The sequence below is a fragment of the Aquarana catesbeiana genome, linkage group LG03 (genome assembly GCF_042186555.1).
Source record: "Aquarana catesbeiana isolate 2022-GZ linkage group LG03, ASM4218655v1, whole genome shotgun sequence".
In the NCBI taxonomy this organism is placed as follows: Eukaryota; Metazoa; Chordata; class Amphibia; order Anura; family Ranidae; genus Aquarana; species Aquarana catesbeiana.
Window position 1 is genome coordinate 537439841 of NC_133326.1, and position 17346 is coordinate 537457186.

At 46.0% G+C, this 17346-nt stretch overlaps 1 protein-coding gene across 2 annotated transcripts in view; it reads left to right on the forward strand.

The window, feature by feature from the left end:
- LOC141132687 (solute carrier organic anion transporter family member 1C1-like) overlaps positions 1–17346 on the forward strand; it is a 243090-nt gene that overhangs the window by 58213 nt on the left and 167531 nt on the right. For both annotated transcript variants that reach the window (XM_073621402.1, XM_073621405.1), the window contains exons 2-5: positions 233–374; positions 457–589; positions 684–784; positions 8494–8637. In XM_073621402.1, the coding sequence (XP_073477503.1) occupies positions 233–374; positions 457–589; positions 684–784; positions 8494–8637 (520 nt within the window). The remainder of the gene's footprint in view (positions 1–232; positions 375–456; positions 590–683; positions 785–8493; positions 8638–17346) is intronic.

A 17346-nucleotide genomic window follows, 5' to 3' on the forward strand; every position in this document is an offset into this window, starting at 1 on the left:
GAAATTGGAAAAATCTTTTTTTTTTTCAGGTAAATTTTGCCTAAGCAGAAAATATGGGAAAATTAGAGGCTATACTTGTTAAAATTGCTGCAAATCTGAAAATCCAGAATTTTTCTGTGAAATAAGTTTGGTTGTAGTCACTCGGCTCCTTCCAAATTTTTGGCAGTGATAATAATACTTACCAACTTAATGACCGTTTATTCAATGTTTCATCATCTTCTTCATATTTCAGATGTTCCTGGCTGCCCTTTCCTTCACATACTTTGCAAAAGCATTTTCGGGGATTTACATGAAAAGTTCAATTACGCAGATTGAGCGCCGCTTTGACCTTTCCTCCTCCACGGTTGGAATAGTGGATGGAAGTTTTGAAATGGGTAAATATCAGATTGTGGTGGGATTCTTTTTAATGACTTGCGCTTTACCGCTGTGCTAATCCCTCCCATCTTCTGCCATCAGGAAATGTACTGGTGATCGCCGTTGTCAGCTATTTCGGGGCTAAGCTTCACCGACCGCGGATCATCGCAGCAGGCTGTCTTGTGATGTCACTGGGGAGTTTCGTTATTGCCATGCCACACTTCTTCATGGGACTGTATGTGATAACCAGCATAAGTCTATGTAGTGTGCGATAGGGGTCATTTATTTTCATCTGGAAGGGGGTAACAGATATCTCTGTGATTTCACAGGTATAAATATGAATCGACAAGGGCTCATCCCGCTTCGTCACTCAGCAATATCACTGGGAGCGTTTCACCATGTATGGCCAATCATATGCCTCCGAATATGGGTAAGAAATCTAAGGCCTGTGCGTTTTTCGGTGCTTCTTGCAGAAACGCACTACAGTCCATTTAACATGGTTTCCTATGGGACACGTTCACATCTATGCTTTTTTTCAGCTGCTGCATTTTTGGAAAGGGTCAGGGACTTTCTTTATCATACATCAGGGGACACAGAGCTATAGTAGTTACTATATGGGTTATATAGGCCACCTTTAGGTGATGGACACTGGCACACCCTAAGACAGGAAGTTCACTCCCTATATAACCCCTCCTATTACTGGGAGTAGCTCAGTTTTTTCGCCAGAGTCTTAGGTGTTGGTCACAAGTAAATATGTGCTATGCTGAGCTCCACTGGAATAATCCTTTCTGGGGCAAGCTATGCAACCGGATCCATTCAAAGTGTCTTTTCAGGCTGAATTGAATGGTACCTGGGCCTCGTGGTGGAAGAAATGAGGTTTAGCCCGTAACGCTTCTCTTTTTTGAGAGCTGGACCCCAGGATCCAGTGCTTTGGTTTTTTCAGCCAGAAAGCTTCCTGGCGGGGTGCTAAACGGGTCCAGGGGAGTGGAACCCCCGATAAAAAGGGGCCCCGGTCCTTAAAGGTTTTTTAACGGAGCCCGCCATGAGGGGTGAAGATTGGGTCTGTTGGTTTTACCACAGAATCCCTGTGGCGGGATAAGGTAAGTGGAGATTCCGAAGGAATTTTAAATTTTCTTCTGGATTGTCTCCTTTAAAAGTAAATGTTGTCATGCCTAAAGTCACCACTGGGGGTTGTATAGAGCACGTACCTTGTTCATGCTTTCCATAGACCGCTCTGTGTCAGCAGAAGCTGCAGGCTTCCTCAGGCTAAGCAGTCCCAGGCCTCCGGTAAGATGTTGCAGGGGGGATTTTTTCCCTAAAAACACCCCCCACCTGGGCAGAAGCTCTTCCCCTTCTCCTGGATAGGTAGGGGGAAGCCCAGAACGATCAGCGGATGCCGCTATGTTCATCCACCGCCTCAGCGCGGAGGTTTGTCATCTGCTCTCCTCCTCTCCTCCACCCCCCCTCCCACACACACACGCTGATCCAGTCGGATCGGAAGCCCACTCTCGTGCACAAAACAGTCTTTAAAAAAAAAGGTGTCGAGGTAGGAAGAAGAAGGGGGCCTGGCTTGGCGCGGCATTGGTGTGCGGCAAGATCCAGCATGGAACTGCATAATAAAAAGCTCCATTTTGCAGACTGCAGCTGACGGAGGGACACTAGAGCAGAAGGGGGGCATGTAAGTGGTGACACAGGCATTCCCTAGGCACATTTACTGAGCAGCAGGCTGAGCATTAATAGCAGCGGCAGTTGCTAGACTATTTGTTCAAGCAGTGGGTGCATTTTCTTCTGGCAGTACCTCTGTGTTTGTGCATCAGGCTATGGTCAGAAGGGGAGGTAGAAACACCCCAAAAAAGGGCCTAAAAGAGGCTCTAAAGTCCCTAGTCTCATTTCTACAATGTCATCCTCCCCTGAGAGATCTGGGGTGCCTGGTCAGAGTGAGCCTACAGGGCCGTCAAATGTTGCAACTGTTTCCAACACTGCAGCCCCTGTCTATATTACTGAGGAGTTTTTTTCCTCAGCTTTGGTGGGATTGGAAGAAAGTTTAGCGGCTTTAATCGCATCTTCCCAGAGTGGTAGAAAACGCGACAGGTCCCCTTCCATTACCCTGGACCCTCAAAACAGAGGAACTGTGGGCGGGAGAAGATGAATTCCCCTCAGGGGACTGTGAAGAGGCTGATGACTCCCCTTCTCAGGCAGTGGCGGCTGGTGCTCAAAATTTTTGGGGGGGCGCAAGCAAACTGAAAAATTCTGAAAAAAAAACATCAATCGCAGCCACTGTGCTATCAAAATGCAGCCACTGTGCCATCAAAACGCAGCCACCGTGCCATCAAAACGCAGTCACTGCATCATAAAAACGCAGCCACTGTGTCTTCAATCGCAGCCACTGTGTCATCAAAACTCAGCCACTGTGTCATCAATCGCAGCCACGGTGTCATTAAAACTCAGCCACTGTGTCCACTGATCCCAGACACCATGATTGTCTCCTTAATAGCAGCCAGCATCTCTTTGAACAAGGGAGGAAGGGGGGCAAGTTATCAAAGACAGATACTCACAGTGATTTGGGGAGCTGGAAGAGGATGCTGTATGTGTTAGGGGCCACTTTGGGAGCAGAGAGGATTTGTGCTAGAAGGGGGGTCTAATTTTGTATTCAACCCCCCTTCTAGCACAAATCCTTTCTGCTCCCAAAGTGGCCCCTAGCACATACAGCATCCTCTACCAGCCCCCAAATCACTGTGAGTATCTTTCTTTGATAACTTGCCCCCTTCCCCTGCAATTGTCATATTGCATTCAGACCTCACCTCAGATCAGCACATCCTGTTGATGCGGTGTCCATTCTCCTCCCCTTCTGTCTCTGTCTGTGTATAGGAAGGCACTCGGAGGTGGCTTCAGTCCGTGTGTTAGTGTGAGACAGGAGGGGGGGAATGGGGAAGAGAGTGAAAGATGCAGCTGTGCTGGAGCTCACCCTCCTTGCGGCCGCTACATAAACCAGACCGTAACCCGTCCCTCATGCTGAGTAGCGATGTGCTTTCTTACCTTCCTCCTGCAGCTCCGCCGGGGCCGAAGAACGGAGCTGCCAACGTCACTTTCGGCTTTCGTCTGTTTCACGAAATCCGGAAGTGACCCCGCCCATAGAATCACACTGATTTTACGGGCGGAAGCTACTCTGCGCTTTGTATTGCGCCGTAAGGCGGGTTAATAGCACGCAAATGAAGCGCCATGTCTGCAATCTCGTGATTGCATTGACGTGGCGCTTCCCATAGTGCACTGCGTCCGGCGCCACAGTGCACTTTGTTAAAGGACTTTTTTTTTTTTTCTTAAAGGAGCCGTTTTAAATTATTATTTTTTGACTACAGGAGGGGGGGCAGCGCCCGGGTGCCCCCTATGGACGGGCCGCCACTGTTCTCAGGGGTCAATTGCGGAGGGACCTCCTTCAGCTTCACAATCTGAAAGATTGCTGGTGCAATCTCTTACTGAAATGGTCCGCTCCACATTTATGTTACCCTTAACCGAGTCGATTGGTAAGCTCACGTTTTGTTTGGATTCACTAAAGCCTCCTCAAGCTGTGCATGCCTTTCCTGTCCATTCCTTGCTGGAATAGCTAATGTATTCTGAGTGGGATCACCCAGATAGGCATTTTTTTCCTCCTAAAAAGTTCTCAGCACTTTATCCCATGGAGGAAAAATTCACAAAAAAATGAGAGATACCAGCAATTGACGCTGCTACATCCTCTGTGAATAAAAGTTTGACTTGTCCGGTAGACAATGCTCAAATGCTTAGGGATCCAACTGATAAGAAATCGGAATTCCTGTTAAACGCATTTTCTTTGGCAGGTTCAGTGACTCAACCTGCGGTGGCAGCAATTGGTGTATATCAATCCTTGAAAGACCAGTTTAAACAGGTGCTCAAGGTTATTCCTGAACAGCAGGCCCAGGATTTAGCCGAGCTACCAGGTGCTTTATGTTTCGCAATAGACTCTATGAGAGATTCTATTCTTCAGGCCTCGCGCCTTACGCTTGGGCTTGTGCATTTGCTTAGAATCCTATGGTTGAAAAATTGGTCAGCCGAAGCGCCATGCAAAACACTCCTGGCTAGTTTTCCTTTCCGTGGTGAATGGCTGTTTGGGGATGATTTAGGTAAATACATCCAAAAAATTTCTAGTGGAAGAAGTACCCTTTTGCCAGTTAAGAAAAGGAGTAAACATATTTTATTTAAATGAGCTCCTTCTCCAGTGCCAGGGGCATCAGTCTCCAGGCAGTCACGACGCCCTCCGCCGTCAGGTTCAAGAGGTAAACCTCAGGGTCAACCCCAGGGACAAAAGAAGTCCTGGGGGAGGAAACCTACACAACAAAATTCACTCTAGGATACAAACTAGAGTTCCGAGAGTTCCCGTCACCTTGTTTTCTCAGATCAAACATTCCCAAGGATCCAGAGAAAAAGAAGTCTCTCTTTCAAGCATTGGACCATCTTTTGTCTCAAAAAGTGATCATGGTGGTCCCCATGGAAGAGCAGGGGTTGGGGTTTTATTCAAACCTTTTCACGGAGTGGAGTCAATCTGATCAGTTGTCTCCATCCTACAAGGGGGAGAACTTCTGGCATCAATCGACATCAAGGATGCATACCTCCATGTGCCTATTTTCCCAGAAATATCTAAGTTTCAAGATAGAAAATCTTAATTTTCAGTTTGTAGCTCTGCCTTTCGGTCTAGCTACTGCACCTCAAGTGTTTACAAAGGTCCTGGCCCCTCCTCTGTCCAGATAAAGGGCCCAAGGTATAACGATTAGAACTTACCTAGACGATCTGCTCTTGATAGACCAGTCGGTAGTCCGCTTAGACCAAAGTATGGTCACCACAGTGTCAGGAAAGACGTCTGCAGAGTGCAGCTGCCATCTCCAGGTGCATACCTGTGCGCAGGCGCCAACCAAGAATATCCAGAACGGCCACAGGCACTTCTGCAAATGTGCATGCGCGAACGCGCACCTGTCACCATTACTGGTGCCAGTCAGCTTATTTAAATGGAGCTTCAATGCTGGCTGCTTGCTGCTTGGTCTACAGCGTTTACCTGAATCCTGATTTCTGTGTGTGTTGACTTCTGCTACCGATCCGGCTTGCTCCCGACTACCTCTGCCTGCTTCCTGCCCTGACCTCCTGGCTTCTTACGGACTAACTTCTGCCCCCAGTTCCTGTTACCTAGCACCTGTTGCCAAAACCTGCCTGTGACTTGACTAAGCTTCTGCCTGCTGTTTATGCCTGATCTGCCCGTCTGTTGCCAAAACCTGCCTGTGACCCGACTACGCCTCTGCCTGCTGCCTATGCCTGATCTGCCTGTTTGTTGTCAACCCAGCTCCTCTGACCCTGCTTCTAGCCGTCCAGCCTGCTACAGCTCCTGCTTCCTGTGGTGCACCTCCGCTTGCCTCTTGCCAAGTCTGCCAGCCTATCTACCATCTCGCTTGCCTGCTACCTGCTGGTTCCGGCTTCCTGTTCATGGGTACCTGGCATCTACTTGTACAGATTTCTGGACTGATCATAGGCACTTTTACTTCGCCGTGATCTTGAGTCTGCTGTCCCACTATCAGTGGCTTACAAGCCGGAGCTGTACGAGAGGCCTTCCTCTACACGCCAGGCTCACCACCAGGTACGTGACACAGTCAACTACCTGGAATACCTAGGTTGGATTCTCAACCTAGAGAAATCTTCTTTAAAACCATCAAGAGACTAGAATACTTGGGTCGGATCATAGATACAGCCCAGAAAAGGGTATTCTTGTCCCAGGCAAAGATCAGCGCCATAAAGGAACTGATTCAGGTGGTCAAAGCAAAGAAGAATCCTTCTATTCGGCTTTGCATGAGGTTGTTGGGAAAGATGGTGGCTTCATACGAGGCCGTTCCTTATGCTCAGTTTAATTTGAGACTGCTGCAAAACAGTATCCTATCGGCTTGGAACAAGAAGGTTCAAGCTCTAGATTTCCCAATGAGTCTGTCTCCAAAGGTGCGCCGGAGTCTCAGTTGGTGGTTAATAGCCAAAAATCTGCAGTTACCTGGAAGGTGGTAATAACAGATGCCAGCCTTTCGGGTTGGGGAGCAGTCCTACAAGATGCAACTGTCCAAGGGAAATGGTCCAGATCAGAAATGACTTTGCCCATCAACATTCTAGAGATTTGGGCAGCGTGCTTAGCCCTGAGGGCCTAGACATTCATGTTGCGGAATTGTCCTGTCAGGATCCAATCCGACAATGCCACAGCAGTGGCCTATATCAATCACCAAGGGGGCACAAGAAGTCATGCGGCCCAGAGAGAGGTGAATCATATCCTAACTTGGGCAGAAAACAATGTACCTTGCCTATCAGCAGTCTTCATTCCAGGAATAGAAAATTGGCAGGCGGACTACTTGAGTCGCCAACAGTTGTTCCCGGGAGAATGGTTCCTTCACCCTGATATCTTCCTGGCAATATGCCGTAGATGGGGGATCCCTGACATAGACCTGTTTGTGTCAAGAACAAAGGATCCGCTAGCATGTGAAACGGGTGCCTTGGTGGTCTCGTGGAATCAGTTTTCACTGATTTATGCATTCCCTCCTATTCTGCTGCTTCCACGACTTCTTTGCAGGAAAGGAAGTCAGTGATTCTTGTGGCCCAGAAGATCTTGGTATGCAGAGATCATAAAGATGGTGGTAGGGGACCCATGGACCCTACCACCAAGTCCAGACCTGCTCTCGCAGGGACCAGTATTCTATCCTACCTTAAAAAAGCTAAATTTAACAGTGTGGCTATTGAGACCCACATTCTGAAGAAGCGTGGACTGTCAGGTTCAGTGGTATCTACCTTGATTAATGCAAGGAAGCCGGCCTCTAGAAATATATATTATAGAGTCTGGAAGGCATTTCCTGGTCTGAATCCAGAAAAAAACGGTGCATTTTTTGGACATCAATGGAGATTTTTTGGGAGGCCTTTTTGACGCGTTTTTTAATCTGCCCAACAGCAAATTGTCCCCAGAAAAAGCAAAACGCATCAAAAACATGTATGCAAAAATGCAAAGCGCACCACAATAAGCACCGCAGAAATGGATCAGAAGCAAACTGCATAGTTGTGAACCAGGCCTCACTGCAGAGCCTGGACTACTAAGATCCTGGACTATATACACAGTCATTTTATATGATTATTTTTCAATTCCTAAAGCTGTCAGGATAGTTGAGACAAAGAGGACTGTACTAGATATTAAAGTACAACTAAACCCATCGGTTTGACAGTTTAAAAAATGGTTAAATTCCTGGCGCATGCAGGGAATGTAACTGTCACATTGGTTGTGCTCTCCAATATAACTGAGATGTTTTTATTGTAGTGGCTACAATAATGGACTATTGATGCACCACATACTTCTCTATTGCTATGTATTTATATATTTTTATTTGTTCTTTTATTTATTAGAGCACTATATCAGGAACTTTCGCATATACTTGATAGGCATTTGCTATAATTACTTTTACATATGATTGAATATATAAGCTAGCGCTGATATATGTATGGTTATTTTAAAGCATGGGGGGGTATTGTAATAGCAGCTGGCTAAGGTAAAGTAATTGGGAGTTTGTTTGGGAGGTATTTACAGCACATTTTTTTTTTTTTTATGATTGATAACCAAGAATGAAAGTACCTTCCCCATCCCAATAAATACTGAAACTGTTTATGTTGGGAGGTCAAGGCCATGGCTTTGTTGATTTTACACATCATGCATATATCAAGCATAATAACAAACAAGGAATTTCCAGCTGATAACTGAACCTGTACCAGTCACAGCTGAGCTGCAAGTTCCCAGAGGTTATCCTATCCAAAAGTTGTCAGACATCTGACTGCCCAAATCCTGCTGATGGGATCAATATGAACTAATTTGATCAATAGCAAGTAAACCCCGTCATTTTTATGACAAGAAAGTAGAGTGGGAGAATGGGAACATGGAACAAACTGCCCCTTGCCCCCTGCACCCCCATTTACTGAAATGGCCCCTCTACCACTCATAATATCTACTTGATTGCATATTTAGATGGCATGGCACATTATGCATCCAATAACCCTTTACTATGCTTCCAGAGTTATTTTGACAGGGGTTCATGGCCCATTCAATCTTGTGGTTCCATTGTATTTCAGATTGTGGCAAGGAAACCAACTACATGTGGGTGTACATCCTAATTGGGAACATGCTGCGTGGAATTGGAGAGACTCCCATCAACCCTCTGGGTATTTCATATATTGATGATTTTGCCAGAACAGAAAACACAGCTCTTTATTTGGGTAAAATCCTTTGTTGCCTCTATACATGACATGCTGTAAATACAGTACATACATAACCCAACAGCACACTAGATAAATAATCCTCCACCTTATGAGAAAACTATGTAGTGGCTACCACGATTTTCCAGGAGTCTGAGGATGACTACTGGGAGTAGGGACAGCTGACATACATCCTCAGGGTGCAGATTTGTGGGCATGGTGGATAATGAACAAGAAATAAATTGGGTGCCTGCCACTTTTATGCTTAAACAAGAAGTTTATTTCTCAGAACAGGAAAAATGTGGGAGAGAGGGGATAGGGCTCAGGACACCCTTAGTAACGACCAGCAAATAGGCAGATTGGCAGACTCCTTAGACAAAAATAGGTGGTGTAAGGTAGACAGCAGTACAGGAAAAAGAGCCTTTAAGCTCAATCAGCACATCTGTACTTTGTAAGATAGGCTGTCTCCCATAGTAACTGAACTTTACTCACTGCATCATATGGAATTCTTTGGATGAGTTCTCCCCTGAAGCTCTACCAGCTACCTCATGGATCCCCGGTCCGTGAAGAGTCACCTCTGGTGCTTCTTTAGAACTCCATCTTTTTACGGTTACCAGGTTTGAGTTACAGAGGAGGTCTAGGGCTAGAATTATTGCTCTCGCTCTGACGATCGCGGCGATACCTCACATGTGTGGTTTGAACACCGTTTACATATGCGGGCGCGACTTCCGTATGCGTTTTCTTCGCTGCGCGAGCTCGCGGGGACAGGGGCAATTTTTTTTTATTTTATTTATTTTTTTACTTTATAAATTGTGTTTTAAAAAAAATTTTTTTTTTTTACTTTTATTGCTGTCACAAGGAATGTAAACATCCCTTGTGACAGTAATAGGTGGTGACAGGTACTCTTTATGGAGGGATGGGGGTCTAAAAGACCCCCCATCCCTCCTTTACACTTCAAAGTATTCAGATCGCCGAAAACGGCGATTCTGAATACTGTGTACTTTTTTAAATTCGGCGCCATTGGCAGCCGAGTAAACGGGAAGTGACGTCATGACGTCGCTTCCGCGTTTACAACAAGAAGGCTGGAACGAAGCCGCTCACAGCTTTGTTCCAGCCCGCCCCCAGCCGCCGATCGCACGGGAGGCCCGGTAACAGCGGCGGGAGGGGGGGGATGTCCCCTCCCGCTCCTCCGGTATAACAACCGAGCGGCTTTTAGCCGCATCGGTTGTTATACACGGGTAGCCGATTGCCCGCTGTAAACAACGGTACCGGGATGATGCCTGCAGCTGCGGGCATCATCCCGGTATAACCCCGGAAAGTCGAGTACGCATATCTGCGTACGGTCGCCGGGAAGGGGTTAAACACCTGGATAGGCCCCGAACAGGCCTAGCATCCGGCGACCACCTGGATAGGCTTCAGGCCTAGCAGCCAGGAACTGTTTTACACACATCCACCCAGGCCGCAGCCCTCGGTGGGAAGATTTCAATCACCTGTCTTCTTTCCAATAAATAGCTTCTCTCAGCATTCATAGCAGCGAATCTGATTGGCTGAGAAAAGTATGTTTATCCATAACTTGAATGTACTGTAACTAATCAAATGAATGTCAAAGGCAACAGTGCCACCTACTGACAAAAGGGAGAAGCCACAACTGAATAGAATTAGAACAGAAGTCATTTGACCATAAACACTACAAATTAGCCAGGCTGGCTACCACCCAGCTTAACTAAATTTACCTGTACCCCTATTCTAGGTCGAGGGTGCTATAACGGTTTTGGCCTCAATATGATCTTAAGGTATGTTCACACCAGCTTTTGTGGTGTGAACAGGGCAGATGAGGAGACAAGGCATTTTGCCTTATCATGCGGCAAGACTGCCCATTGCAGTACCACCGCATCTGGTGTGAATGTACCCTTAATCTGTTTGTTAATTTTGATCCATTTTAGAGTTGTTGTTTACTATTTACATAGCTCCCAACTGTCCCAGATTTCGAAGGACTGTCCCTCATTCAGAACAAAGTCCCCCTGCCCCTCTTTCCTCCTCATTTGTCCCTCATTTTGATCTGATCTATATCTTTGTATATAAAATGCACTATTTATCTTTCGAAAAGTGTTTCACAGTGTTAAACCTTTCATCCAATTTCTAAATTGCTGCTTTTGTAAATTTCAGAAGCCAGTATAAGGGAATAGTAGTGGTAAAAAAAAAATCACTTGTGGGTTTGTCGTGGATATTCCACTATACTCTTGCGCTATTAAGCGCCCATCCAGCCTTTTGGTATAATGCATCCTTAAGTAACCCATGTCTCCCCCTTTCCCCAGTAAACAGACATTACCACATTCTTACGTCCTCATCTCAGCACGACCCCTTACCGAGCAGTTCACTGGTTCTTTTATTCACACACAAACTGGAAGCCCTGCCTCCAACAGCCAATCGCCTCCTACACAGGATGTGACCAAATAAGGATGTAACAACACAGGATGTGAATGTCAACACAGGAGAAATGAATTTATACAACAACCAATACAACAATGACTAGGGGAGTCTTATGGGCATGTCTGGGCGGGGGCAGCATGTACAATCTCCAGCCCCCTGTCTCTGTATCACAGGAAGCCTGAGATCATGAACACTTCTCCCGACCACAATGATTTAAAGAATCCCGTTCTTATTGTTTGTTCGTGAATCCTTATTCTGCATTGTTCAGAGAACAAGCATACCTGGACTATACTACTGTCTTTGTGGACGAGAGATTATCTGCAGGTGTATGCTCATGGCACCACAAATATGTTGATCAGGCACACAGGGGTGACACGAGCGCACATCCGCTAAATCGATAATGTCTTGCAGAGCGAACACATCCCCCCCAGATGATCGTTATGTGCATCGCACAGGGGTCCTTTGCTGGTGGACATGTCCCCACTCCACAAACACTTTCCTACATCCCCAAGGAGCTTTCCACTACCAAACGAATCTCAACCAGCTTCAGTCTGCCCCAGTCAGCACTTTAGAGCGGGTTGCGGGAGTGCTAACACTGGGAGACACTTATGACAATATATATTAAAATACATCTTCATAAAATTTCCACAACAGTCCCTCCTCTTGTCATATGCTCCCATGTGTCCCTCGATAAGTCTTGATCTTCTTCTTTTTTTTTTTTTGAAAAATTCTGTTTATTTCTTTTTTAAAAGACATATACATACAACGTTTGGACGTGTCATTAGGACACTATCCATACTTGGTCAACATGACCATAGCCCTATCTAACAGAGGCCTACTAGCTAAAACATATCTCAATCCCTTCCCCCAACTCCCCCTCCCCCCCCCCCCCCGAACCACAGCTCAACATAAAAACGGATCTTCAGTTTTCCACCTCATCTAGATCAAGGATTTGTGCATACATTTTTATACGTATACCAGTAATAATTTCAGCAGACGTTCCCCTAGTCAAAACCCTCGTATTGCGTATTTCCACCAGGGGACATATTATGTCTAGTGCTTCCATATTTATTCAGTACTCTCATCCACTACCCCACCGTGTTGTTGGAATTAAACCACGATTGCCATACCCTATCAAATTTTTTCATACACCCCCTGGACTCATATGTTGCTTTATAGTAGGGTAGCATGGAGTTCACTTGGCTTTTCCAGGAGGAGATACTCGGTGCCTCTGGTCTTTTCCATGCCAACAAAATAGCCTTTCTACCATAAAAAAGCAGAACATTTAGCATTGTGCGCATGGCCCGTGTGGGTACTACCTCATCTACCAGTCCAAGCATACAAACCCTGACTGTCAATGGGATCGGTACTGATATTAATTCAGCTATGCAGGTTGTGATATCAGTCCAAAATCTTTGAATCTGGGGGCATTGCCAGAAGATGTGGTTAGCATCTGCAGGTGAGTGAGAGCATCTCCAGCACTCTGCCGAGGCTGTGGGAAAAATCTTTTTTAATCTAGCTGGTGTGTAATAGCTTCTGTGCAAAAACTTGAACTGAATTAACCTGTCCCTTGCAGACACCAGATGTTTGAATGGTTGAGTCCATAGATCATCCCAGTCCTCACCCTGTATATCTGGGACCTCCACCTCCCACTTTTCCCTGCATCTGGTAATTGCCAGTGGGGTTACCTTGAATAATTCTTTATATGTGTTTGAAAGGGGTTTGGTCAGGTTCTCATCCGCTAGCAACGTTTCAAGAGACGAGGGCAGAGATTCCACCCTCCTCTCCCCAAACTGCGCCTGAAAAGCGTGTCTAACTTGTAAAAAACGAAACAAGTATGAGTTGGGGAGATCGTGCCTCGACTGCAGTTGGGAAAAGGTCAGTATTTCACCAAAGGTTGTTATGTCTTTTAATGTCTTGATTCCTCTACTAGCCCAGATCATAGGATCTGGCAAGTTGTAAAATTGGGGTAAAGTCGGGTTCATCCAAATGGGGGTTGAAGGTGACACCCCCCCATAACTAGGGCACGCCAGTTTTACTGCTGTCTCCCAGGCCTTAATAGTGGCTTTCATTGTTAACGTTAGGGGCAATTCTGACCTGGTACCCCTAAACAAAGCAAAACACAGACTGTCATAGGACCCCAGGTGAGCCGCCTCCAAGACTGTAGCCACATCTCCATCTTCTGTTACCAACCACCTGTGTGCGAACACCATCTGCCCCGCTATGTAGTACTTATGCCAATCAGGCAGTGCCAATCCCCCTTGCTCCCCCGGTTCTTGCAGTACTTTGAGTCCTATTCTGGGAGCTTTAGGAGCCCAAATGAAAGATGAGACAATACTGTCTAGCTTCCGGAAAAATGACCGTGGTATCCAGACAGGTGCATGTCTCAAGAAATATAGTATAACCGGGAGAAATTTCATTTTTAATAAACTGATGCGACCTATTAAGGATAACGGAAGTTTTGTCCAAGTTTGTACTTTTTGCTTCAATACCGTTATCAGGGGCAGTAAATTAAGTAGCATATAGTCTTGAACGTTTGGAGTGATCTGTACCCCCAGGTATTTAAGGGATGTGACCCATTGTAGTGGTAGGTGGGGATCTGCTCTTTCCTTGGCCCCTGAATCTATTGGTAGGATGGACGATTTTCCCCAATTTACTTTTAGACCCGAGAAGGTTGCAAAAATGATTTATGATTTCTAGTGCCGCTCTCAAGGAATCCCCCGGATCATCAAGAAATAATAACAAATCATCTGCGTATAGTGCCAGAGTCTCTTCTATTGCACCCACTCGTATGGATCTTATTTTTGGAGAGGATCTAAGTGCTACCGCCAGTGGCTCCAGGGCAAGGGCGAACAGGAAAGGGGATAGCGGGCAACCTTGCCTGGTTCCCCTACCCACTTCAAAGAAGTCCGAGGTGGACGACCCCAGTCGGATCGCCACTCTCGGACGTCTATAAAGCATGGCCACCCATTTCCTAAAACTTGGGCCGAAACCCATAAACTCTAAGACCTTAAACATGAATGACCAATCTACAGAGTCGAAGGCCTTTTCAAAATCAATAGAGACCACTACTCTAGTGTTGGAAGCCCCTGACTGTATTTGTAAGTGAGTGAACAGTCTCCTTAGGTTAGTGTCTGTTGACTTCCCCGGCATAAACCCTGTTTGATCTATGTTAATAATAGAGGGGAGTACTTCCGCCAGTCTAATGGCCAAAATCTTTGTTAAGATTTTTAAGTCTGTATTTAACAGAGCTATCGGCCGGTACGATGCGCATTCCTTTGGGTCTTTCCCTGGTTTTAGTAGAAGAACCATGTAAGCCTCTAACATAGAGTCCGGCAAGGCATCATGTTTGTGGCAGTATTCTAAAAGTAAATTAAGTCTAGGGGCCAGGACTTCCACATTAGCCTTATAAAAATCAATTGGGAACCCATCTGGCCCAGGGGCCTTGTTCTGAGGGAAAGTGAAAATTGCTTTCTGAATTTCTTTCACTGTAATTTTAGCCTCTAAATTGTCCATGTCGGTCTCTGATAATTTTGGTAGTGTTAGGTCACCTAAAAGGGAGTCCAATTCAGTTGGGTCATAGGAAGGAATAGGTGAGTATAGGGAAGAATAGAACTTAATAAATTCCTGCATGATACGTTCTGGTTCGTTAAGCAAGTTTCCCCTCTGGTCTTTTATGACTGGGATGTTGGTCAGCGGGTGATAATCAGCAACCAACATTGCTAACAGTTTCCCGTTCTTATCCCCCTCCGCAAAGACTGTGTGGTTCCTCTTTGTCATGTCGGCACGGGCTTGGCTCGTAAAGTGTATGGATAAGGAGCGTCTCGCCTCCAATAAGGCGTCATACGAGGCCCTCGTGGAAGACTCCGCATGGGCCCTGGCACATTCCCTTTCCCTCTGTTGAAGGAACTCCGTTTCTTCCCTATCCTGCTTTCGTGCTGTTTTTATAGCAGATATGTATTCCCCCCTTGTCACTGCCTTAAAAGCATCCCATACAATGTGAGGATTTGCTGTGTCGACATTGGATGACCAATAGGACTGGATGGCCTCCGTCACCTGGACGGAAACCTGCTCGTCCTGTATCCATCCAGGGGCGAGACGCCAGCATCTTCCCTTTGCTTCCGCAGTGAATGATAGGGTAACTGCAAGAGGGTTGTGATCCGTCAGACCACCAGCCATATATACTATATCTTTTATATAAGGTAGTAATAGATTATTTCCAAATGCTAAATCTATCCTTGCAGAAGACCTATGAGCCGTTGACACATGTGAAAAACATTTATCATCTGGGTGCTTCCATCGCCACAGCTCCGTAAGCTCCGCCACAGTCCTCCAGCCATTTAAGTCAGCCGAACCCCCCCTAGCCGGGTTGGAGGCGTCCAACACTGCATCCAGAATGGCATTGAAATCCCCCAACACAGCCACAGGGAGGTGAGCATATGGCGCCAGTTTCGTCAAGAGGTCATATAGCAGCTTGACCCGAAAGGGCGGAGGCATATATACGTTCACTAGTATGATAGTTTTGTGACAGATTTCTATAACTATCGCCACATATCTGCCCTCTGGATCAGTAAACACATGATGGATCGTGCACGGTAGAGATTTGGAAATTAGAATAGAAACACCTCTAGCAAATGTGGAGTACGTTGAATGTAGGGCTTTTTGAACCCATGGTTTACGTAGTGAAAGTATTCTACTGCCATCCAGGTGTGTTTCCTGTAGAAGCATGATATGTGGCCGGATCTGTTTGAGGTATTGGAATACTGAGGCCCTCTTAAGTTTGTGGTTAAGGCCCCGAACATTCCAAGACACAATCCTAATATCATCCACCATTACAACTTTTACCGTCAATTGTTAGCCAGAGCAACGTCCGCCAAGGGGGACTAGCCCCAATTGCAATATCCAGCATATCTGTGAGGAAAACAAACTTACAATAATAACCCCTAAGTCGAGCTGTGGCCCTAGAACATCCCACCCTTGCTTTTATACCAGCAACCAACCAAACCATACCGGTATATAGCTTGATCCCTGAACAAAACAATAGCAACAAAAAAATTGCGGTGAATTCCCGCCGCAGTAATCGAAAGTTCGGCAGTTCCTTTTGTAGTCCATGTCCCCTCCACTAACTCCTGCCAGAAGAAGTGGATATGCTTATGGTATTGCATAAAGACACTGAGTAAGTGAAATTCTCAGGTAATATGTAGATAGAGAAGAGAAAAATCATAAATAAATCAAGAAGAGCATAAAAAACCAAAAGAAAAAAAAAAAAAAAACAGGATTGTGACCCCCGTGATAACACAAAAACCCTCATCAGCCATTGCCACGGTCTGCGTTGTATGAGGAGAGGGTGTCGGTCATACCACCAGAGTTGTATCCTGGATATTGAGACTTTCCTCATGTATTGTACCTGTGCTGCAGGGCTCTTATACAATGAAAACTGGGATTCTCTTGCCCCTTCAAGGAAGGAGGAAAATTTCCCCTCAAAAAAAACAAAAAACAAAAAAACAAGCAGCCAAAAAGCAAGAAAAAACAAAAACAAAATCTACCGTAAGGCATTTCCTCTTCACTGCCTGCCAGCATGTCGTTCATAGGACTTTAGAGTTCTTTGTCCATCCATTCATAGGCTTCCTCTGGGTGTTCAAAAAATTTCACCGACCCTTTATGTTGTATTCTGAGCTTGCTGGGATACATCATGCTGTATTTGACTTCCTTCTCTCTCAGGCGTCTACGAACCTCAGTAAACGATCGTCGCTTCTGTTGTGTCGCTGCTGAGAAATCTGGGAACAGCATCACTCTTTCATTTTCATGTCGGAGCTCTTGTAGTTTCCTGGCTTGGGACAGAATCATGTCACGATCTCGGTAATTCAAGAAGCGAACCAAAAAAGGTCTAGGGTATGCTCCCGGGGGTCTGCGGCCTGCTGGAACTCTGTGAGCTCGCTCGACTACGTAGGTAGGAGGCATATCCTGCAGGGACAGAAGCTGCTTGAAAAGACGTTCCGCAAATTGGGCAGGTTTGTCTCCTTCGGCTCCCTCTGGAAGTCCCACCACGCGGATGTTGTTTCTCCTCTGGCGATCTTCTGCGTCAATGGCTTTGTTTTGCAGTGACCTAACTTGGTCTCTCAGCTCAGCTATTTGAGCACCATGATCATGAGAGGTATCTTCTATCTCAGAGACACGTGTCTCCACTGTGGTCATCCTGCCTCTGAACTTATCCAGGTCATGTCTTATTAAGTTACATTCAGAGGAGAGGTGATCTATGCGCCCCATGAGTTCTGCTTTGCTAGCACCTATCGCCTCCAG